Source organism: Tyto alba, unplaced genomic scaffold (genome assembly GCF_018691265.1).
Source record: "Tyto alba isolate M040663 unplaced genomic scaffold, T.alba_DEE_v4.0 Super-Scaffold_18, whole genome shotgun sequence".
NCBI lineage: Eukaryota > Metazoa > Chordata > Aves > Strigiformes > Tytonidae > Tyto > Tyto alba.
In genome coordinates, this window is record NW_024881280.1 from 12,933,364 (window position 1) to 12,958,653 (window position 25,290).

The 25,290-nt window shown below is 35.6% G+C and overlaps 1 protein-coding gene across 25 annotated transcripts in view; it reads right to left on the minus strand.

The window, feature by feature from the left end:
* Positions 1 to 25,290, minus strand: part of GPHN (gephyrin) — a 293,302-nt gene that overhangs the window by 38,377 nt on the left and 229,635 nt on the right. For 14 of the 25 annotated variants that reach the window (XM_042790904.1, XM_042790902.1, XM_042790900.1 and 11 more), the window contains 4 exons: positions 14,360 to 14,402; positions 10,978 to 11,115; positions 5,156 to 5,248; positions 1,657 to 1,712 (listed from right to left, as the gene is read on the minus strand). In XM_042790904.1, the coding sequence (XP_042646838.1) occupies positions 1,657 to 1,712; positions 5,156 to 5,248; positions 10,978 to 11,115; positions 14,360 to 14,402 (330 nt within the window). Of the gene's footprint in view, positions 1 to 1,656; positions 1,713 to 5,155; positions 5,249 to 10,977; positions 11,116 to 14,359; positions 14,403 to 16,779; positions 16,843 to 25,290 lie in introns of all 25 variants that reach the window. The other 11 variants (XM_042790910.1, XM_042790897.1, XM_042790906.1 and 8 more) reach the window with 1 other exon arrangement.

The window sequence follows — 25,290 nt, forward strand, 5'->3', positions numbered from 1 at the left end:
AGGAGGGAAGCAAGCTCCCATTTGCACTTTTATCCTTTGTACAAACCTGCTGAACTGATTTGGACACTGAAAACCTTTAGACCTGTGGGCAGTTCTCCCCATTAGACCCAGCTTCAACAGTACTGTTTTTAAGCACCGTTGTGCTGTGGTAATTTTAACCAGCAAAATGCTAACATTGATGACAGGTGAATAGTGATAGGAGTGATAATTCAGCAGGTTGCTCTGCTCGTTCTTGGTATTTTATAGTGACCATGAAAAGGGTTGTAGAACTAGTTGTCAGTCTTTTAGATTCAGGACAAGTGCTTGAAAATGCAGAGAGAAGGGCTAAAAATCCAAGGCAGGTGAAAAAACTGCTGAATTCATTGGTTTACTTTTTTTAGTATTTAAAGTAAACTTACATTTTGTATAACAGATTCATTAATCTAAGTTCATGTGAACATCAGTATTGAGAAGATGTCTATTATACCAAAGTATAATTCGTGATGATGGATGGGTACTACAGCAAAAATTATTTTCACAGTTCTCTGTATCTATCATGATTAGCCAAATTAAATGTTTGTTACACATTTAGAAGCAGTTCAACTCCATTAAAAAATAAAATGGAATTAAACCGGTAATACTTCTAAAACCTGAAACAACTTTTGAAATACATCTAGTTTACCTGGACTTTTTTGTTCAGTAGTCAAAATGGCCACGCTGTAAAATCCTCACTAAAATTGATCAATCCTTTGTTTTGCCTGTCACTTATTCCCTTTCTCCATCATTTCACATACAATATACAGAATTATAAACTGGGACTTGAAATAGTTGGAGAAACATTTTGGATTAACCCATGCTCTCCTGAACAGAAGGTAACAGATATAATTGAATTGACAGAATAATAAAAATGGTTGAACGTAACCAATTTTTTTCCCATTACCCCAGTATTCATGCAGGAATTTAATGAAATGTACTCTTGAATTTGAGAGCAAATCACAAATTGCTTCTCTTAATGAATATTCATGTAGCACACCAGGTCACGAATGGGTGCTGCCCGGACTTGCTCTTAAACTCAATCAATGTATCTGCTAAAGTGCACAAACACTTTTGATTTAACAAACAAATAAAAGAGCAATACCACAAACCAGGCTACTGCCAGGCTTCCTCAGTGTTGCTCTGATCATTACGTATCTTTAAAGGCTTCACAGAAAATTCTTGCACTCTGTTTTGCAGGTATCAGTGTGAAATATGCAGGCACCTTGTGGAAACAGTTATTGGGCTGATGTCCCTTTAAAAATCTGTCAGCAAGTAGGGCTTAAATCATGCTTTTCTCTGTTTATGAATTGTAATGCTATTAGAAACCTCGTGTCCTCTAACACAGTACTAGGGCAGAACATTACTGTATGCACTCCCATTGGACATGTCAGCACAATGCTCTGAGGTATTTTGGGATATCCTTATTAGTTCCTTATGCAACCGTACTACCTTACTTTCTGAAATCATGTCCCAAGGGACATAGCGGGAGGGTAGGTACAGCGGTGTCCTACTTCATGCCACCTCCAAAAAATATTGAGTCTTGCAGCACTAGTAAGGCTTATAAAAATACAAAGCAATATCTTACAAAAGAAAAATCCATTAAAAAAAAAAAAAAAAAAAGAGAAAAGAAATTGTGCTCACCTGCTCACCAGCCTGGGATTCCCCTATGATGAATCGATCTCCTGGGCCATCAGCAGCTGTTAAGATGGACAATACAAATGGTAAAGGCTGACCCAAAACAAACGATTGCATTAGAAATTAAGAACAGAAGATCCGAAGAATGATCTAAGGTTCAGTTCTTCAGTGTCAGCATGGCAAATGTTATAGAAGTTTTGCAAACATTTTACATTTTAGGTTCTTTTAAGTTGTGTTTATTATTTTGAAAATGACAGGTTCTTCTGTACTTTTAACTGGAAATTTATGGGCAATATGGGATCAAGTAAAAGGAGATTAGGCGGAATTACATTAATAACAAAGATTTTAGAGTGTTCATGAGATCATTTTTATAAAAATGTCCACTGTGAGCCAAATCTTTTTCCATGTGAAACTAACACAGGGGAATCACATATCTTGTAAGTGCATTACATACCTTTTTTCTAGACAACAATGGAATGTTGCCATTTCTAGATTCTATCTCTGCCTTTGGAGGAAAACATTGACAAGTGCAGTGGTTACAGACTATGTAGATGACCATACAGGTTTTGCCTTTTCTGAAGAGCAGTAGGGCTAAGATAATGCAGCTTGGACTGGCACATTAGAAGTCTGGGTTCTGTTCCTTTTTGTAATTGTACGAGGTAGTACTGAACTAGTTACTTTATACATTGCACTGAAGCCATTCTGAAAATTAAGTGTCAGAGATCGTTGATTTAACAACCTGAAATTCTCCAGGACTTCTAATTTAGCCAAATCTGTATTTTTACAGGGACAAAAAAGGCACCATTACTAACAAAGTTTAAGCTTCTGCCTGCATCAGAGGTCTTTCAGCAAGTTGCATTAGTGGTATTATAGGCTCTACCGTGGTATAAAGCATGTATGGAGCACAAGCAACTCTGCCTGTCTAAGCACAGCAGGCATGCTGTCAAGAGTGTTCAGACAAAGTGGGTTCATATGACCACATTTAAATATGTCTTTTCATTAATTTTGAATCTGTAACTGTCAAAAGTTGATTCCCAGAGATGAAGTCTAACTAGTGACAACCTTTGTCTTAATACCATCTGTTTTATCTCAAAAGCCCTCAATATACAGCTAGATAACCTTATTGTATTGAGAAAAATTGCTTTCAGGAAGGATGCCCATTCAGTCTGTACAATGATTTATCACATTTGTACTTATACATCAGTTCTAACTGCAGATCATGATTTACAGTACTTAATCATGATTAACTAAACTTTAAAAGCCTATCAAACAGCCTAATCTATGAGCGTTACATCAAACTCTAAAATAAGAAAGGGGAAAAGGACTCTTCAACTATCTGTCTTTGAATAATGCATATAATACTACTGAATACAGTTGTCAGACCTTCACTGAAAAAAAAATGCACTGGGATGATCCATCAAAAGAAGAGAAAAAAATTCCCTAATAGCTGAATTATTGTAAACCTGAAAAAATGCTACTGAATTAGGTTTTATTCCCCCCATTAATAATGATATGGAGACAAAGTTTATAGGTGATGTACAACCGATATAGCTTGAAAAAAGTGGACAAGATTTTAGGCAGACAGGTTTATGTGACTGAAAGCTGTTCCTTTCTTTTTTTGTACAAAATATCTGGTAATGCAGTCAGTATTACTTCTGCCTAGTAGCTTTTTTTCTCATATACTGAGATAACAGGTCTACAAGAACAGTAAGAAATAGCATATCATAGCATAGCATGGCATTAGAATAGAATAGAATAGAATATTTCAGTTGGAAGGGGTTGGAAGGGATCTACAACAATCATCTAGTCCAACTGCCTGACCATTTCAGCAGTTTTGACCAAAAGTTAAAGCATGTTATGAAGGGCATTGTCCAAATGCCCCTTTAACACTGACAGGTTTGGGCTGTTGAACACCTCTCTAAGAAGCCTGTTCCAGTGTTTGGCCACCCTCTCAGTAGAGAAATGCTTCCCATTATACAGTCTAAACCTCCCCTGGTGCAGTTTTGCATCATTCCCACGTGTCCTATCACTGGATACCCAGGAGAAGAGCTCAGCACCTCCCCCTCCACGTCCTCTCCCCAGGAAGCTGTAGAGAGCAATGAGGTCACTCCTCAGCCTCCTTTTCTCCAAACTAGTCAAGCCTGAAGTCTTTAGCTGCTCCTTACAGGACATGCCTTCCAACCCTTTCATCAGCTTTGCTCCCCTCCTCTGTACGCGTTCAAGTACTCTACTCTTACTCTGTTTGAATCCACCACCAAAATTAAGGTCTGGTGTGTTGGTTCTGACAGAAGCTGTTGAAAATGGTGTTACCATCCTGCTCACTGTAGCAACTGGGCTGCAAGACAGCATTTGCATGATCCCAAGGCCCTTGTCAGTCAGCATTCTACTCAGAGCTTCCTCTGTCAGCTTTTCTCAGTGTTATATTACCTGTATTTCTCTGGCTACATCTGCACTCCCTTGTTGCTATTACTGGTCATTTTGGTCTGCCTCTCTCACACACATAGGTGACAGACAGCTACAGTCAAATTGATCTTGTAGACCTGAAATTTTATTTTTATATAAAATCAGTGGGGGAGCTATTGGACTACATCTATTGCCTGGGTTTGTAGACAGTCTATTTCATGGACAGTGACTTTCCATTGTTTCAGCTGCCAGTAACAAAGATATTTTAATGACCCTAGAACAAAGTTGGCTGTCGTGTCCAAACTTCAACATGGTGTTACAATGATTCAACCCCTATTACAATGAAATCACTGCTAGAATGTTCAATCATATATATATTAATTTTTTTTTCCATAGATTCCTGAGGTGAATACCACTAGTCTTACTTTACAAATGGAAAAACCAATGCAGAGAAACAGCTTGCTCAAAATCATGCAGAATCTAATGGCAAAGCAGAGGATGGATTCAGGTCTCCTGGGAAACCACTCACTGCTTGCTCCATAAAGTCACACTACTTGTTTTATTTATATACAGCAACTGCAATATTTTCAAAGTCAAAATTAGATTTGCTTTTGAGGTGCCTCTGTAAGAGTACATTCTGATATGTATTTTATTTTTGAAAATCCTCTAATGCAATCATAAAATAATTCACAAATAGGAAGGTGGATCTGTGACAGGTCAACAAAATAACAGATATATAAGAAATTCCTGATTACATCAACAACAGAGGAATAGAAGAAGAATCTGTCATTCAGAAACATATGTTCTGTTACTCTCTTAATTCTTTGTGTCTCCAAGAAACTCATTAGCTCTACAGGTGTATGTCTATGAGCAGACATGGATGTACATTTGCTTGTGCACATATGGATCCACTTAGAAGATCTGAATTCATGTTTATGGTCTTCCTTTAAGACACCTGCATTCTACATAACTGCGACTACAGCAATGATCTGAACTGAATCTCATCCAAAAGAACCATTGCTGGATCCAAAATAGGTGAACTAACATGTTATAAAGTGGTTTTACAGACACTATATTGCATGTCCACGAAGTGAGTGTTTACCTCTGACAGCGTAGCCATCTTTTACTGATGCTGGAAACGGTGGTAGATTATCTTTTGCATATACATCTTGAGCGAGGACTCGGCCCATTCCATCTAGAAAAAAGACCATGCTCCATGTCATTACAGCTAGTGAAAGGGAAAAAAAAAGTAAACAGCGGTGTGCTCTGATGGATAATATGTATGTGATGTGAACAGATCTCTCAGGTTTTTCATTGCTGCCTCTACATAAATGAAAAAAGACTGGAGTCTGAAAGTACTGTTGAAAGATTTCTTCAGCAACTGTTGTGATCCCAGTTATGGTGAAATTGTTGACAGTAGATCTGAACGGCAAGTATCCAAACCCAGAGGTAACAGCTCTCACATAGGATCAGACAGAGAAACCAAAGTATTTGTTTCTTCAGAACAAGTTTTTCTCCTGAAATCTCCTAAAGATAGATACTTTTCTGTACTTCAGTTTTGTGTTTTTTTTTTTTTTTTTTGTTTTGTTATTTTTTTAGAATCTTTTAAAATAACATTTCAGAAGTGAATCCTCTGTGCAAAAGGTGAGAGGTGATGGATTGAGCCCAGAGGACTCAATGTAAACAGTAATGATGGACAAGTTCCCATAAATTAACGAAGAAGTTTTACAATAGATTAGCTTTGCCTAATTGCTGAGAGCATTTCTGCTTAATAGAGAGTGAGTGCTCGTAAGTGTCAGGATGTAAATATACGCTGTTATAGTTCTAAATATTTTAATAGCTGTTTCAAACTTACTCTTTCCCTTCACTTAGCAACTATGACTGATGAGTTGTAATTTGGCTCTGCCTCCCTGTAGAGACTGATATGAATTACTTCACCTTCAGTCAAGCATGCACTGCTTGTTTGCTCTTATGGTGCCAGCAACAGCTTTTTTTTTAATATGAGGAATATGTATCTTGTCCCTTCATACAGTGGGAGAGTGAGAAAGATTTATTACATGTGTGATTAGATGGACTAGGAAGGGGCATGTGGGTCAGAACTACTGAGCTTGGCTTGACTCCAGTATGTCTAAGAACAAATATACCTATATATGTATATATACACATACATATATATACACATATGTATGTATATATACATTCTATATATGTGTGTATGTATATATAATATCTAAGGGAAGCCCATCTCATAATAGAGGCCATTGCTCTTAGGAGTGCATTGTGGCACAGGAAGGCAGTATCCCGCTGAAAGTATGAAGGAATGAGAGGATACATGAATACTTTTGCCAGCAGAATTTGCATGGATATGTATTTTACAGATTATGGTCATTCAGACATGCTAAGAAAGGGACACATACATAAAGTGTGTTTCTTCTTTTACAGACAGGGAAATTGCTGTGGTTCTGGATTTGCTGGGAAGGCAGAAGATGTAACATTGCACACTAAATGGATAGCTTTTGTTAAGTGCACTGATTTGATTTGGAAATGTCCAGCTCCAGTGAAGTGGTATTATAATGGAGATTATATTTTACTTATTAACACAAAGTGATTTAGTTAACAATTAATTATAACTGTAACATTGTGCTCACATCCGTATGTAGCAACTTTCAGCTTGAGATGAATACTTATGTTGCATTTTTGAAATGGCTATTGCCATGAAAATGCTGATAAAACCTGCTGAAGCAACTAGAAAAGCACTTTTGTGATGGCTGTTAATACGTCTGTGCATCACTGCATATCACTGTCTATGATACACAATATAGAAGTTACTCGAAAGCTCAGGAAAGCTTGTACACTTGCAAAAAAAAATGCAGACACAGACATTTAAATTACAGCATAGAAAAGGCAGCTATTGAAGGCCTAGTAAAGACACACTCTCTTCACAGATTCACAAAATCTCATACAAAAGTGATGCTTCTAATTTTAGCAGGCATGTTGTGTCTTCATTTTACTTCTTGTCTGCATGCAAAATCACACCAATTAGAGCAAAGTTGAACAATATGTTCCTGGCATTCTGCCATGCAGTATTTGAAGGGAATAAATGGCCAGCCAGTAGCAGGAATGAATTTCATTAAGGGGAGAAAAAATGTAAGAATTATTTGCTGAAGCCTTGGGCATTTAAAATGAAGCAATTCAGCAACTAAAGGACAATCTAAAGTACGCCTGTACTCTCCTTTATTTGAGCAATTATTTTAGAAATAGACTGCTTGACCTTATTTTGATTAATTGTAATTCAAAAAGATGTTCTGAAATATTTTAATGTCATCAAACTGCCCCTTGTGATGTCCACAGCTTTCTGATTCTAACACAAAATGGAGAATTACATGAAACTCACTTTTCAAATTTGTGTATTTTCTAAAGTTTAGCTGGTGAAACTGGTACAGTTCTGTGAAGAATTTAGATTTCTCAGGGTATTGGTACTGGGATAAAGTAGTGAGACAGGTATTGTACTAGAGGTGATGGACTTGATCCCATTTTGTAAATATTGCCCTGGTAGCACTTCAGTGTGATGTGAAAAGGCAATGCTGTCAAAGCAATCAGCTAGCTTAGAATGAATAAGCAGTGGAAAAAAATGTCCAAGCTCCACAGAAGTTACAGGGCTCTTGTGCTAGATCAAAAAATCTGTTCCATTTTGAGGCTTAAGCCCATAAAGTGTGGATTGCCTGTACTCTGTACTTTTAGTATCAATTAAACTTCTGCCTCTTCTTAGTTTCAGAAGAATAATCATTATCATGCTGTCTAAAAAACTTAACCTTTCATACCCACAGAGCAATGTTCGGGTAAAGGCACTTAGCTGGAATAAAAGGCTAACTGGAGGCTTTGTACCAGATATTGATGATGGCAGGTGGGAAATATGCTTCAGATGCCTTTGGTTTATGGCACCTGTAAAATATTTTAAGACTGTCCATTTTTTTTTTTTTTTTTAATACGGAAGAGGCTAAATGATATATACAGGCTCTGAACAATATGCTTACCAATGTGCAAGTCATGTTTCAAAAGATAACTTTACTCATCCCCCATGTTATGTTAGGAGAGAATAGATTTGAGAGATTACAGCATGCCTTGACTTAAGTCAAGACTTAATCAAGGCAGGACTGTACTGGCTAATTGTACAGAGTAACATTCAGCAGCTTTATTTATAAGGGTGATTACTATATAACATGTTTGGTAATGCAAATAAATCATGTTAGAATTAATTAGGTAATTTGTTAATGAAAGAAATTGCAGTCCTAGAACTTCACACATTTCACTTTCCTTACTGAGAAATTGTGCTCCTGAAATAGAATTTTCAGGAGCTTAGTGTTAATTCAAGACACAAAACCACAAAGAAAGCAAACATAGAACAGGAGTCCTTTTCTGAATACAGTTAGATAGGATTCAGACCTCCAGGACCACATTTTTATTATCTCCTGAATTTACAGGTATATTAACTGAAAAATAAATGAATCCATAACTAAATGAAAAACTGGTTCCTTATTCATTGTATTCTTCAAAAGCAACATTTTTTAGCAAACATATATGTGTGCACATGCATGCACACACACACATATATGTATATATGCCTATACAAATAAATCCTATATATTTGTCTGTTTAACACTATGGTGATCACTTAAGAACTTCTGAAAATGAGATCTCAATTTGAGATTTGTATCTGTAGATTAAGAGACTTGAATTTCCAGTATCACAGACACAGATGCGTCCTTTAGGATGTCTCCTAAAGGCTCAATTCTGAAATTTCATACTATGTATTAGGAAATCTTACAGTGCTAAAATAAGTGTATACTTGTTGGAAAGTGAATTGCAGGATACAATTTTGCACTACAGCACAAAAATATGAAGGAATATGTCTGTTAATATTTTCATTGTTGGTACAATTATGCAAATATTAAACCAAGAATATATCACAACAGCAGCAACACAGAAGTGTTGTGAAACATTATGGAAGTTTTCACCCAGAAATGTAAAAGATAGAGAGATGGAGAAAAAATGGAAATAAAGATAAAAGGACAAGAAATAAATATTTATAGAATCAAGGACAGAAAAAGGGAAAGTAACAGCTCATTAATACTTGTTTTTATCTATAATCAATACAACCCAAGTTCAGGAATTTCACTTAGTTATGCACTAGAGGTTTAAAAAATCACAACTATTTTTAGGTTAAAAAGAATAATAATGCTACAGTACTTTAACTGTAGCTTATATAGCAAAATAAACATGTGCTGTGCTTATATTTTAGAGAGGTACATGCGATACTTTTATCCTTTATTTCAGGAGTTCAGTGTCATACACACAGCATTTATTTGGACTAAATGTAACTAACACTGTGGCTCATCATGTTGTCTTCAAAGACATTTACCCGACAGCTGTCCACAAAGATCTAATAGCTATGCTCATGCATTTATGCCTTAATGCCTTCTTCTAATCTGCACACCATTATGAGAGTGCTGGGTGCAATATGCATTTTCTTTGTAGATCCAGTATTGGTGCTACTCTGAATGCAGGATATGCAGCATCTTCTCAGAGATCTGCTTCCTGCTTCTAAGGCATGGGGAAGATGATCTCCACTTGGAGTAACTGAACACACAGGTGGGATTCTACGTACTGTCTGCTAAATCAGTATGTCAGTATGAAGGCATCTCAAAGGTTTGTGGCAGCACAAAGATTTGGTGAAGAGCATAAAGACTCTGAAATTTCAAGTCAGAAGACAATATCCCATTCAGAAACCATTTGTACCTCTTTGCTATCTGGAGTCCACCGATGTCCTAAACATTATGCCTCTTGAGGCCTGAGGTTCCACTATCTCTTCACTCACCACCTTACCTTTGAAAAACTTGGAGGAATCTCTGGAGGAGGTTTCCTCTTCCCTACCTACTTCAGGATTACTGTCAGCATGCTTCCTGTCATGGTTTTGTTCTGTGCTAAGAACACTCTCCCAGATAATGCCCAGGTGTGTTATAAGGGATAGCAGAAGCAAAGAAGACACCTAATAGGCATTATGAACGTGCTGCTTCAGGAAGGAGGACAGTTTAGGTGAATGAACATGAGAGATGCCACACTAATTCCTTTTAAGGCCAGAAAATGGCTTCATCTACCCCCGTTTATTTACAAGCATAGACACAGTCACAAGGTCTGACATTTTGCTTGCTGTTTGGTGCCTTTTAAGACAACCTCATTGTGGAAATCAATAACAGTTACCCTTGATTATCAAGTTTCAATAAATCAAACATTAAATGCAAGCTAGCATCAGAAAAGGATCATATGTGGTAGAAGAATAGAATGGGAATTATTTTGCATTTATGAGAAGAGAGGGCAAATTCTGGAATGACTAGTAGGCCAAGCAGGATTTGGAAAAACAGATTGAGACGAACTGTTAAAGATACAGGCATGGCAAAAAATAACCTGGAATTAGTAATCACTTTGATTTGATCATTAATCTCAGATTAGAAAGAGGGTTTAGTGAGAATCTTCCACAGCAAGAGGACAGAGTGAATGATCACAGTACAGCTTGGAGCTGCTTGGCATCTACAGAAGTCCAGTGTTAAATCAACTACTGAGGCAAACGGTGGTTTCTATGTTTTAGCTTTGTTGCATATAACACAGATCAGAAGAAAATTAATCTATGTATTTAATGAGAATTCCATTACAGATTCTTTCAGGGAGCAGCACTGAGATCAATCAACATTCTCCTGACTTTGAAAGCACACTTCTGCTCCCATTGTTGGCATTTCCTGAAGCAGTTTCTCCTGGAGAAGTTATTGTCTTTGATACCTCACAACATTAATAAAAGAGCAAGTGCTTAAGAAGGTTGTAAAGGAAGGAAATAACCACCTTAATCCTCACAAAGAATCCAACTTAAAATACCTCTGTAATTTATGATTTCTGTTCCAAGCACTGGGGTCATCTCCAGAACTGTGATGAAGGCCTTGTCCATAGATGTCAATGGGAAAGGAGACATGCGGTGTCTTCTTGCTACCTTGGTAATGTCAACAGCACTGTGACCTGCAACAAGAGAGCACCAAGTTTATGTATGCTACAATGTGTAGATGTGCACAGTGATGTTCATTTAAACCACTCTACTGAAAAGAATCTGGCACTTTAGGGTAAATTAAATTAGTTAGTTATCACTATTGAGCATTTATGCCAGATTTGGGAAGGCACTGTATTTGGCTAGAATCAAAAGAGAGATTTAAAACAAAATGTAATTTACAGTTTAAAAGTTTCCAAAAGGCTACATCTTTAATTGTCATGGAAAACATACCAGAAGTCTTGATGAGCATAAAAGGGTCAGTTAATCAGAAACAGAAACCTTTCAAGATGATGCAGTATTTTACACTGAGGATGATAATCTGAGGCTAACTCAGTTCTATGGACTATGAACTCAGGATGATTTACTCCTCACTCTGTTCTCTGCAAACACATACCTATGCTATGTGCAGTGCAGAAATAAAACATGAAAATGGACACTGTCCCAGTGAGTTTGCAATCCAAGAGTGAGATGGGAGTCAAAAGGATTGAAAGGAGGATAGAGGGAAGCACAATGAAATCACCACAGTCAGGACAGCAGTGTTTCCAGCTAGTGGGCATCCTACCCATTGTCAAGACTTTGTAGTCATTGTAGCAAAGTGATGTTTAAATGTATAATTTGAGTAAAGGTAGCAGGATAGATTAATAGAAGCTTACTTTTCCCAAGTATGAGGGACAGGTTGGGAGAAAATATGACAAAAGTGGTTTGAAAATGAAGCCAGCAGCATGTTTGATTTCTTGATACTTACTGAAAGAGTAAACAAGAGGACAAGAAGCTCTGAAGGATTTTGAAAGTGAAGATAAACAACTGAAGAGAGGGAACTATTGCAGGAGTACATAAACAAAAGTAACACATACAAACCAACAGATTAAGAAAATTGCATTTGTAGAAATAACATGAATGGATTTGCCTAGAACAAGAAGGTATTTATGAGAGCCAAAGTAGATGATGCTTTATATGCAAAATGTAATGGTATTCCTAAAGCAACGTAAATTATAATAAGATCGCATTAACAAATAATAGAAATTAATTTTTAATGACATGGTTTTGTTTTGCAGTAGCTACCTAAATATACCATTTGTTGCTGCACGTGCCCTCACATTCTGGAAAAAAAGATTATTGCTTTAAGTGTAGTCTTCTAATAAAAAATAACTACAAAAATAGCAAACCAATCATGCAATCCAAGTTTTTCCTTCAGAAGTGAAGGTTGCTTAATCGATCTGTATATGCAATACTTTTCTTCAGCACTGACACATGCATGCCTCTTTATGTGGGAGGTTGTTCATTAGTTTATTTTTTAATGTTAATACAGTATCTACCTTTAAGAGGGAGAAATAAAAAAGGAATAAAACTGTTCACCTAGTTCCAGTTCCAAAAAAGACTCTGGAAGGAATTATCTGAACAATCTCTTTGGATGTATTTAGAAGATAACATGATGATAAAAGCAGGCACTGCAAATTTGTCAAGCACGAATAATTTCTAACTGACTTAATTCCTTTCCTTAACATAGCAGTTGGCATACTGAGGAACAGAGAAACAGCTGATGAGATACATTTTAACTATATAAAGATTTCACACTCTTGAACATGACTTTCTCATAAGCAAACTAGGGAAAAATGATCCAAATCAAACTATTGTAAAATAGAAGTGTAGCTAGTGGAAAAAGTGCATTTCTGGATTTAACAACAGGGATGTCCCTAGCAAGCTTTTCCATCATTATGCCTGTATTTCGTTAGCAACCTCATAAAAATTAGGAAAAGGAAAGAAAAGCATTTGCGAGACACAGTCAAACTTCCCATACCTTTGCCTGCATAGAGAAAGAAACTCTGCTTAGCAGCACCATAACTCCTGCAGGTCCAGCAGATTCCATGCAGTATATGTTAAAAACTTTTTCCTTACTGTATAAATTAAGAAACTACTTTCTTAAAAGTTGGAAAAAATGCAGGAAGATGATAGAAAAAATATGTCACAGCAGTGAAAGCTGGGGGAACTGTGTGTCAGCAATCAATCTTTATGCTACAGCTACTAGGTGCTTTAATCTTTTACTGCTACCTAAACCTCACTGTTAGCTACTTCAGAAACTAACATTTCTCCTCTTTAGCACTTAAAATATTAATAAATTCAGAGGCTTTGAATGTTCTGAATGGTTCCCAGAGTACTACCTTCAGATTCAGAACTCTGCGTCTAACACATATCATTTGCTTAAGTCAAAGGTTCTGTTAAAATCTACTGAGAACTGCATTTTTCAACACAGTTTTCCTGAAAATAGATAAAACCCCCTAATCTCTGACAACTTTGTTTCAACACCAAAAGTAACACCCACTATTTCTGCAAGAGAATCCAAGAAAATACATACTCAAAACCAGAGCACTTTGGATTTAACACTAGCATGAATAACCTTAATGAATAAGGGTAGAAAGACACATGTGTAACTACTAACCCTTCTCTTTCCCTGTTTCTTCCTACAAACAAATGCTAACTCTTCTTTTAGAGGTATCATACATTTAAACAGACCTGGAGACAAAGAGATAATGAGTTTTTAAATTCTAAAATTACTAAGTGGAACTTTTTAATTACAACATTATACAATTCCTCAGACCTTCCCAAGTTACCTTTCACTAATGTCAAATGTCAGACAGCTGTAAAAATAACTACTTACATTGAGCAGCATTTTGTATGACAAAATAATCCTCTAGCTTTGAAGCAGCTAAGTCAATTGGTTACACAAGGTAGAAAATTCCTTACAACCTTCTCTCTCATCACCTGGATCAAATATGAATTCTTAACCTGTGCATTTTTTTTGTTTTGGTTTTATGTAATTCAACATTCAATTTCATGTTCAATATGAAAATAAAAATCATATATATTCAACTGGAGAATTTTAATTTTCTTTGCTTTTGAATGTTGATTCTTTTTGCCTTTAAAACTTGCACACACGTGATCATTTACAGTAGATCACCATGAACAACACAGACCATGTAATTAGAATAACAACTTGGAAGGAAAAATTACAAGGCAACTATCCATTAATACATGAACACTATGAGCTATTTGCACTCTTATTTTCTCTTTGGACTGAATTTCATTGTCTTACATTATTAAATTATACTGGAAACCCACTTTTGTCCCAAGCATATCCTTCTCTTCTCATCTGACTATCATTTGCTGTCTTCAACCAGCCTTAGTTTCTAAATAGAACTATGAAGTTTCGGTACTTACTTGCTCTGAGGATGTTCTCCTTGCTGCTGCACCTAGACTGGACCTGCAGAGAGAGCACAGAGACTATGAGCTACAGAAGTTAACAAGAATGCAAAATACAGAGATATAATGGGCAAGCTCCTGGGATCTAAGACAGAGGCTATACATATTTTCAGCAACATTCTTACATACTCTACATGAGATAAATATATTTAAGCAGAAGGGTAGTAGCTGATGGTCAGAATCTGATTCAAGCAATTTGATTCCCCCTCCCCATATAAACAAGATGGCCTAAGGACAGTAATAGCGTAAGATCAAAGAACACAGTGGTTAAAATTATGTGTTAAACTCCAGTTTTAAACAGAAAATCCACACTTTCTTAAACCATTGTAATTACAGTAACTCTGAATCTAGGTCCTGTTTTATGATTAGACAAAACACTAACATAACTATATTATCATGACCTGCTTTAAATTCTGTTATTGGTATCTTCAGGTATCACAGAAAGAGTTTAAAATACTCAATTTAGATTGCGTTGATTCTGAAGATACTTAATAAGACTTCTTCGCAATTGTATACGTAACTCACAATGTATAAACAGCTTCTGGCTGGAGCCAGATAAATTTACCCAGTTGTTTCTGTTTGGTTAAAAGAAATGTTATGTTCAGTATGAATTTTACGGTGCAATTCTACTTTAAAAAGTAACTGTGTGAGAATGACAACTGGTTTCTCAACAAATCCTCTTCCTATATGCTTAGCTGCCACTGTGCTATTCCAGATGCATTAGTCTGACTCCACGGAAATTGGAGGATTCACATCGGTCTAATATTCCAGTAGCATTGGGTACTTAGTGTTCCATCTGTCTACCATGCAGATTTAAAAAACGAATTGTTTTTTGAAGAGTATCAGTCTGGTAAACACAACATAGTTTAAAACTTTATCTATACTGAAGCATCAGCTCTTGTTAATCTTCTCAGGTTTGGAAAGATAGCACATTGTATAGCAACACTGAAGCTACATGTTTTTAGATGAACTAATTTGAACAGCAGTCTATCTTCTGGTAGGTCAGCTGACTGAACTGGCAACACTTGAATAAAAAGCTTTTTGTGTGGACAAAACCCCAGCTAAAGTAAACTTCACAGAAAGACAAACCTCTGAGACAATATGAACTGAATCTTTCTATTTTTTAATTTTATTGACAAATGTATTGCAAAATTTCAGCAACAGGACTAATAAAGTAAAACCACGTACACATGGTGAAAGAAGTGGAATAGCACAGATGACACTGAAGGTGTAAGTTCCCTGCAGAGTATTTGCCTCTGCTGAAAAAGTAAATTCAGATTATTTTTTGGACTAAAATTAAAATCTGTAGTTACAGAAAAATTGCCTAGAAAGTGAATATGTATGATCTAATAATTGATGAAGAATGGCACACACTCAACCCCCAAAAAACTGTCTTCAGAAAGGAACAACCATTTAGACCTGAAACCAACTGTGCCCCAACTTCTAAACCTCTTTCTTCTGTTCCACAGCAGCTTGCCCCAAATGTATTATCACATAAAAAAATTGGATTCTACAGTGCAACACAGTCTACTTATTGTAATGGAATAACTTATGGAAAGTAATGTTGCAACTTAGAGTGGGTTATGGTGTCCTTCCCTGAAAAAAACTGTTGTTTAAAAAAAATAAACAGAAAAAAACCCAACCCTCCCTCCTTCCCACCAAAAATACTATACAAGAAAACTGCAAACAAAATATTAATGATGCCCAAATTTGGCCCAGAGTTGTTTTACCAGATTTCAAAGGCAAGACATGAACTCTCTTTGCAATAAGTAAGTATTTACCTATAATTTATCAAAGGACAAATCTGGACCAAAAAGATGGTATAATGGTAGGAAAGAAAGCACAAAAGAGAGAGAGGCACAGATTAAGAGAGAGAGAGAGAGAGAGAGAGAGAGAGAGAAAAGCAGGTTGGATGTGGCAAGGCAGAAGATGGTGTGTGCAAAAGGAGACATGGGCCTATGTGTATAAGACTACTGTTTAAAATGGAAGAGGCTCTCTTATTTCTCACTGAAAACCGTATGAAAAGAGAAAACGAGGAATGAGCCTGCTGCAAAATAACCAAGCGATTCAGCAAACTGTGGAATGAAACTCAGTGAGATAACATAGTCCTAAAGAAAAAGGCAAAAAAATAAAAATACAAAACAAACATTTGAAACGATCTACTAAAACAAACTAAGTAAAATATGTGATCCAAAGGACACAGATAAAAGCTACTAGAGAAGGAGGAAAAATGTTAGCAGACAAAGACAGTGCTAAAGAAGTAAAATGGAAGTCAAGAGAGAGTCTTCAACAAAGTGGAGGAACAGAAGGAGCCCAAACCCATAGCGCAAAGCAATGTTTGCGAATGGAAAACAGCTCCTTTGAGCAGTAATAGTTACTCTCGAGTTGTAGCCTCTATTCCTCCTCAGTTCATCTTTAAGCCCTTCCAACCTATAGTGGAGCTAGTGTATGGACAAAAACAAGAGATTTACAATGAACAGAGCAGCTGAGATTTGCAGATCAAATCTTCTAATATAAAAAACGTGCTGACAAAGTTTTGCTCTTACAGTGTCCAAATGACAATGGTAACAAAAGACAGCTGACTTCACAGGCAGCCTCTTACAGGTCATTTTTTTAATTCTGTGCACACAGAGGACTTTAAATTTACTTTTGAATTTCTTACACCCAGCCTACAGTTTCCATGTTATCACTCACCTGATGGGCAACATATGCAGTATGAGAAATAATTTGCTTCCCACAAATTTTAAAAGCAGCTGTGGAAGAGGAATCCATGATAATAAAATAAAAGGCTTGATCAGCTAGGCTTGATTGTTTCCCAACCTATGCTCACAGCTGCAGAATACAAATCATGTTTTAACATAACTGACATAAAAATTAGTTATTACATAATACTTCTGTTTGTTTAATATGAATATATGAATTGCACATTGATATCCTACATTTTATTTTTAAACAAAACTGCAGTAAAATATGATTTTTAATGAAACCCACCAGTTTTCTAACACATACAGTTTTAGCAGCAATGGAGCTTTGTATAAATAGGGTCATGTGCTTTAAGTGCCTTTTATCATATTCACTGTTTGTATGTTTTACTACTTCATTATTTGTGACATTTACAAAGAATCTGTATTCTTTTCACAGCTACTGCTAAGTAAAGAATCCATATTACATTGCATATAGTACCATGACTGACCAGGGCGAGTGATTAGTAGTATTATTTAATATAATTCTTCTCATTCACAGGTAGTTACAGAAATAACCTCCTATAGCTGTCTCTTCTTTCACGGGGAAAGTACAGATTTATTGTTTGTCCATTCTACAGTCTCTTGGCGCACAATGTACCTTGGCAGAAGATACAGTGGGCTACCAGCCAGGATCATTCCCCTGCGTAGTTCAGGCAGAATGTAACCAAACCCAAAGCATTCAATTCACATTACTCTGTTTTTTAAGCAAGCTAGATTTTATGCTCTTTAAGATATAATTTCATCATGCTGGAATGCAGAGAAAGCTTTCTCCCACAGGCTGAAGTAGTAAATAGAATGTGAAATAAAGTGATCAAAAATAAATGAAGGGAATGGTAAAATAAAGAGTCCTGCTGACAGTTTCTCTCTATCAATCATGACTGGTCTGAAAAATGTGATCAATAACTGTACTAAATTTACTTATTTAAATCTATATGATATGTTTTGCTGCGAATAAAAATCAGTCCACCAAAAATTTTTTTTACAAGAAAAATAGAAAAAGACACAAAGAAAAGTTCATGCTACAAGTGAAAAATTCATGTGAAAAATAAAGAAAAAAAGAAAATTGAAAAACCCTTTAACATTTTACCATGACTGTTAGGAATGGTTAGAGAAAGTACTTACCTTTTTAAAGTCATAACAAGATTAGCACAGAGTATTAAGTCAGCTCTTCATTATGGGAGGTACAATTAAAAACCATTGGTTATAATAAAACAAATTGCTACACAAAGATGGAGAGTTTCCAGCCCAATATGAAAAGCTAACTCTTATGGGAGTACATTTCAACTCAATTTTACAACATGAAGAACAATTCAGAACAATGACATCAAAACATGAGTTATCATCAACAGAAAGGGCCCATTTCTGAGCAAAGAGAACCTGCAGGAGGCTAACCCATAATCTTTATCATTTATGGGAAAGCACGTTACTCCGCTTTTAGGAAAGCATGCAGAATGTGGAACCACCAGCAGAAACCCAAACATACACACAGACACAGAGGACTGAGGTACAGCAAAGGGAATGAGTTCGCCAAGCTGTAATGAAGGAAGCAGGGTATGCAAAGCACAGCAGCTGTTAACAATTTAAGAACTCTCTTCCTCTGTCTCATGAACAGCAGGCAGGCCTGTTTATGAGGTAGTGCACTTACTACAACTTACTGTCAGTGAGAAAGTGCATAGCTCATATAACCTTGCCTTAAAACTTCGCAGTTTTATGAAGACAGTTTATTCTCCGTGGTGTGGGAAAGTATGATGCTGATGCTTTTTTTCTACATGTGATTTATTAGTAATTACATGATCTGAGTTCTGTACAATATACTCTGTGCATATGTCATTTGAATGGTCTCTCAAATACTTCCCTGCTTTAAACAGGTTTCAAATCAGTTCTGATCTAATTTATAATTGCAGGGGTTTGCACAGTGTCTCTTGCCTAAAATACTCTTTCCCCCCAGTGCAACATACATGAATCAGTATCTGTAAATAAACACACAATATAAAACTAAACCATGAATAACAGTGTCTCAAACTGGTGTGATAATTGTAAAAACTGATTTTGGCCTATTATTCTAAGCAATATACATAAGGTTAAACTAGGAGCAAACTGAAAAATGAAATTAAACACATTGGTTGGTTTCACTAAAAAATAGTTTTAAATCAAATCTGAAGAACAGAGTATTGTTTTGATGGAATTAATATGGAATACAAAAATGAAATTAAAAAAATTTCACAGGAAAAGTGTATCTGGAACTGTGCACGTCATAAAACATTCAGCAATGTATTTGAGGATTAAATAATCCTCTTACAAGATGCAATCTTCCTATTTCAGGAATGCATTCCTATTCAAACAGCACTTTTACAGCAAGCTGAATACTCAAAGTATTAAGAGTATGCTTTATGGCCATCTGAATTAGGACTAAAGTCAGTTCAAAACTACAAAATAATTTTTTCTTGTTATACTGAGAATACCTCTGAAGGTGAAAGGAAAGTGAGCTCAAGGAATTTGATAGACTTGATAGCTAACATTACTCATTAATACATTTTTAAAAAGGAGCAGCACTGTTGGTGACATTCAACTCACCAGAATTTAATTATGAATAATGTAGTATTCTACACATGGAATCTGGAGTCAGTGGGAAGAATCAAGCAAAAAATCATTTAAAGCCAAAATCATTTTAGGAGTAGATTTTTACCATTTATTAAATGCTAAGCATGGTAGACTGGACACTGAACAAAATTAATCTTCAGATGTTGAATATGCCTTTACGTCTTCATGTACATACTACTGAGTTCTCTTTTCTGAGGTTTTTCCTAGTCACCTACACTTTACACGAGGATATATTTAATTTTGATCATTGTTTCCCAGTAGACTATGAACACATATTTGGAATTTTATGGTCAGATTATAGTTCATCCTAAATACTGTTCCAACAGGATGGTGGAAGTGGATTGATGAATATATCACAGAAACATGACAGCTGAATTGGCTCCTTTTACAGAAGAAGTACAAAAAAAAAATATTATCCAATATTTGGAATAAAATTAAATGAAAAGGCAAACGGCAGTTTTTCTGGGAAGAATGAAACTGACCTTGTCCTGGAGATGCAAAATCAAAATGTCTATTACTAGAATAGGGTTCAAACAAAATTTTACACACCAACTGAAATTGCAAGCTGAACACCTCACTGAATGAGAAACCAGGAAGTACTATGACACATACAGTAAAAAAGGAGACAAAATAGTAAACTGGCAACATAGGCTTGATAGTTGAGAATAAAAAGAGGAAAAGAGAAAGGAATTGGGTTTTATTTCTTCAGAGGAATTTAAATCAAACATTTACATTTGTATGAGAAAAAAATATGGGCTGGATTTTGTGTTCTTAAGAGTATGGGACAGCATACAGATAATCTGTATGAATAACATGGGAAACACATCGTGTTTCTGATATGTTAGGGGCTGTTCAGGGCTCATTCAAGATCATATTGGTTTTGTTCAGAGAAGCAGTATTAATTATAATACCCAAATATGGAGAAGACATTCATCTTGTGTAAGCTAAAGCATATATTACATCAAGACAAAAATTATTGCCAAATAATTTGTGCACAAACTCCAACAGATATTTCTAACCTGTGCTAACAGAATCCAAGTGGGATTTGTAAGACACAAGAAATCTCCAGGAACACTGCACTTAAAAAAATCAAAAGTTCTACTACTTGTATTAACTGTGAACAAGATTTCTGTTTGAATGAAAATCTTAAACGTTCCCCAAATGCCTGGGAAATATTATCCAGTTTGAAAAGTAGATAGTGTAAACAAAGGCAGAGAGAATAAATTTTCTTTCCAAAGAGATACAAGAGAAAGAGATTCCTGTTGTCCTTGCCGTTTGCCACAGAAATTGGATTTATTTGCCTATTTTCGTACAATCTCACACCTTGGAAATCTGGTTGATGAATCACTTAGCCTTACAAGTATGTGTTAGATGTCTGAGTTATAGCCTACCTGACCAGCATTAAGATTTTTTAAACTCCTTTGTGCATTCCAGTTCAACCAGCTTTTTAAGCTGCTGTCAATCAAATGGACTGAAAATACATAAGTGATGTATAGACATTCTTGTCCTCAGGCACACCATAAATTACTCTCTAACCTTTGACATACACTAATAAGGTTGGTATTTTAAAAAGTTTCATATCTATTACAAATATTTTAAATGAAATCTCAACTATTTTCACATTTCTATTTCTTGACCCAGTAAAAGCCAATTTCAATGCAGCATTAAAACAATGAAATTTCCACATCACTGCAAAAATAAAAATGATTTTTCTTGAATGGTGTGACCCTCAAAATAAAAATTTTAAAATAAATTCTTTATTCAAATGTAGTTGAGTAAAATTGGCAAGTGTAAGTGAAACACAACATTGAGGACCTGCCAGATCAATGTTATGTGTGCAGTTCTTATTTTCCTTTGACACGTGGGCATTATGATTTCATCATAATGATTTTCAGTAGGGCTTCTGCATGAGACAAGGTAAGGTTATTTAATTTTAATCTCCCATGTTCAAAAACTAGTTTGATGTTTTACTTACTAAACACTATCCAAACTCTCTTCTGAATGAGGAATTATTTAGTTCTTTATAGATTTCTCTGTTGTGCTCGGTTCTACAATATAAATTTTCCTAAAACACATGAAGGAATTTATTTTTACAAAAACTTTGTGAAGCAGAAGGATGACTTGATTTTACAAATGGGAAACTCAGACCCAGAGACATCTAGACTAAATTTAAATTGACATGCCTACAACTGGATTACAGAATGTAAAGCCCTTCAGCTGCCATTTATTTCAGCTGCATTTGGACTGTTCAGCATATGTGAACATCACTCAGTATGTGTCTCAAGAAGGACACACAGAAAATGAGTACCCTTGAAAATAGTGTAAGAAGTTTTTACAGGATGAAACATGAAGTTTGCATTAATAAGGAGACAGAAAATACAATATAATCTTCCTTGGTACCCATTCAGGTTTTTCTGCTACAGCATCATGTCTTCTATTCCAGTAGACAGCTATGTCTCCCAAAATGAAAGCATGATAGCTGTAGTCACCATTCACCCCATCTGTTATAACTGGGAAACACAATTCAGTTTTTTTAATATCTAGTTAGTGTCAATGTCTGAATAAATGTTGGTGGGGAAGGCACAGAGGCCTGTTTGGAACTTTTAGCTTTTGCTGCTTCTGTTCCTACCTGTCCTGAGACCTATGGGCCTCCATCCCTTTGATCCAATGTCTGTGGGAGTGAAAAAGCATATCTCCATTGACCTTCAAAGGAATTTGAGTCAAACCTGTGCTTGCTAACAAAGACTACAGCCTGTACTTCATGCTTACAATCTATCCTCCTGGAAGATGATTAAATAGGTAATGTTCCTTGTATTTCTATGTTAAAAGAATATGAAAATAGTGACAATAAAACCAAAACAATGATAAGCTTCAAAAGCCACCTATCAACCGATCAGTGAATCATCAGGCCTAAGGAGTCAACAAAAGGCCATAATGCAATTTCTTATGTTTTTAAAGCATATTTAAATTTCACGTTTTTCTATTGGCGTTTGTCAGCAATTTTGGTTGGATATTTTTACAGTTAGTATCATTCTAAAGTGAATGACTGGACTACTTTTTTAACTATGCGAGCAGAAACAAAACATATGTTTCCCCATGTGGTTCAATAAGAATTTCTGCACTGGAGTAACTCCAAAGTAGTTGATTTTGGTTAAGCTTAACATTTTTATTTGAGCTAGGAGCATCAAATCTGAAGGACTTCAAGTACAAGAGCAGAAACTAGTAAATACAGGTAATGATAATTGTACATATGGAGTATATTATAATCACTGATTTATACAGTATTCAGCCAAAACCTCAGACTTGTACACTTTCACATATGAAAATGAATAAAGGTCTTTTAAATTAAGATTCAAACTAGGGAGCAACAACTATAAGGAAAATAAAGCTTCAGTGTGTGAATCCATCTGAGCAGTAAATACCAGGACAGTGAACTTACTGTACAAAGAGCTAGGTTTCTGTCTTTGAGCTAAGACAGAAACACAGAATATATTCCTGTAAGGAGAATCCTTAAAGTGAAGTCAGATTCATCATAGATAAACAACATGATTTCAGAGGGTTCATAAGCTATGGAAAGGAGAGGCTGGAATTGAGCAAATGCTGCACTGAGAACTATACTGTCAAACCCAAGTTAGAAATAATTTTTGAAAGCAATCAGAAATACAAGTGTGGTAAGAGGATTTGCATTTAGGATTTTGCTTTGAGCCTCAAAAGCTCAAAAGGATAAGATTCCTTTAGTGCTATTTTGAATTTGGCAGTCCAGATTGTAAGGTCCTGTGCAATGGCAACCACCAGCCTGCTCACAGCAGTTATGTGCCTGAGAAAGAGAATATTAATTTGGCTGGGCTTCTAGCAGCACTGAATCTTGGAAATTCATACAAGAGAAAGGGATATGGAAAAATAGTGTGAATAAGGACATTCTTTCTCCCCTCCAGCTCTTGAATGAAAAACTGTATTGTAATTATACTTCGCAAAAAACTTAATTCCATGTTAAAAAACCACATTTGAAAAACTGGAAAAACAGGAAGATAATGTAGGGAGCACTGATGGGAACCTACTGACATCTGAGCTACACATTACTGATACTGACACTGCTATGTTTATCTAATTTGATTTCTGTATGTTAAAACAGACACTGTCTACTAGAGATACAGGTAAGCTAGATCACCCTTATGGCATTTTACATCAGTGATTACTCCAAAAGCTGTAATAGGAATATAAGAGAAGCTTTGATCTACTCTGATTTATTACTATTTCAGACTGTAGACTAATTTTCCAAGAGTGCAGCTTGCTACTGGATTTAAAAAGAAAACAGTGGTTGTCTAGAAAGAAAATCTCACAGTTATATCCAATCAAGTCAGTTTTGATTCCATACAGTCCAAGGTATGGTACAGCACAAAAAAAAAAAGGAAAAAACCCACTTTGCTTAAATGGATGTAATTACAGAGAAATAATGACAAGACTGGTTTTGGAAAATGCAAATGTAGATTACATACATGAGTCGAGACTATAACCAATCAAGAGGAAAATGACACTGATAGCTCTCTGACTTCATCTAATTTGTTTCATAAAGGATTGCACATCTATACCACAGGGCAGGATGAAATGTCTCCCTCTTTTGTGGAAGAAGAAGAAAGGGAAAAATTTAGAGATGGACATTTAGAATTGAAACATATAGACTTATCTTATCTTGAAACAAAAAGCAAAGAACTTTAAAGTTCCAAAAAGGAGGAAAGACAGAAATGATTTCTGCATAACTTCATTTTTGGAATACAGAAATTTATATAACATTATGTGGAAAATAGTTGTGATTTTATCAATTTCTTAGTGCCTATGCTTCCTAATAGACACTCTGAATTTTATTTATTCTCTCTCATAAATGCAGAGCATTTTACCAAAATAAAAACCAACAAAGTACTACAATTTTGATAAATTGGATAAGATTTAAGCCAAAATCTATATTATGAAATGAGATGCCATTCAAAATTCCAGTTTTTGCCACTCTCCTGAATGCTAAATAGTTCTTTGTAGATGAACCTAGTGCTTGAATCGAACTTAATAGTAGATAACAACATAATAGGTGCAAAATTTATAAAGGGATAATTTTATTTGACAGAAGTCACAAGGTAATACCATATACAGTGAAGCTGTAGGATGAAGTAAAATTTTGCTTCTATTTTGAACATACAAACTAATAATGGATCTAATTTGAGATTCAGCAGTAGGTAAACAAAGGTAAATTGTATTTGAAGTACAAATATAGTAACATTTCATAATGAACTTTAAAACTTTTATTTTATTCTAAATAACTAAGATGGCATTAATTGAAGTTATTCATGTATACCTTGATAAGATTATTGCAGTAATGTATTCTTCTTCCTGATGTAACTTGAAGTTTTGCCACACTTTCACTCATGAGCTGTCATGAATGCATTTCCTGATATGACATCTAGTTCTCGTAGCAAGAACAGTTCTCTATTCTGGTATGGCAGAGAGAATGCCACAGAAGTACCTGGTGCAGCTACTGATCCCAATAAAAAGAAC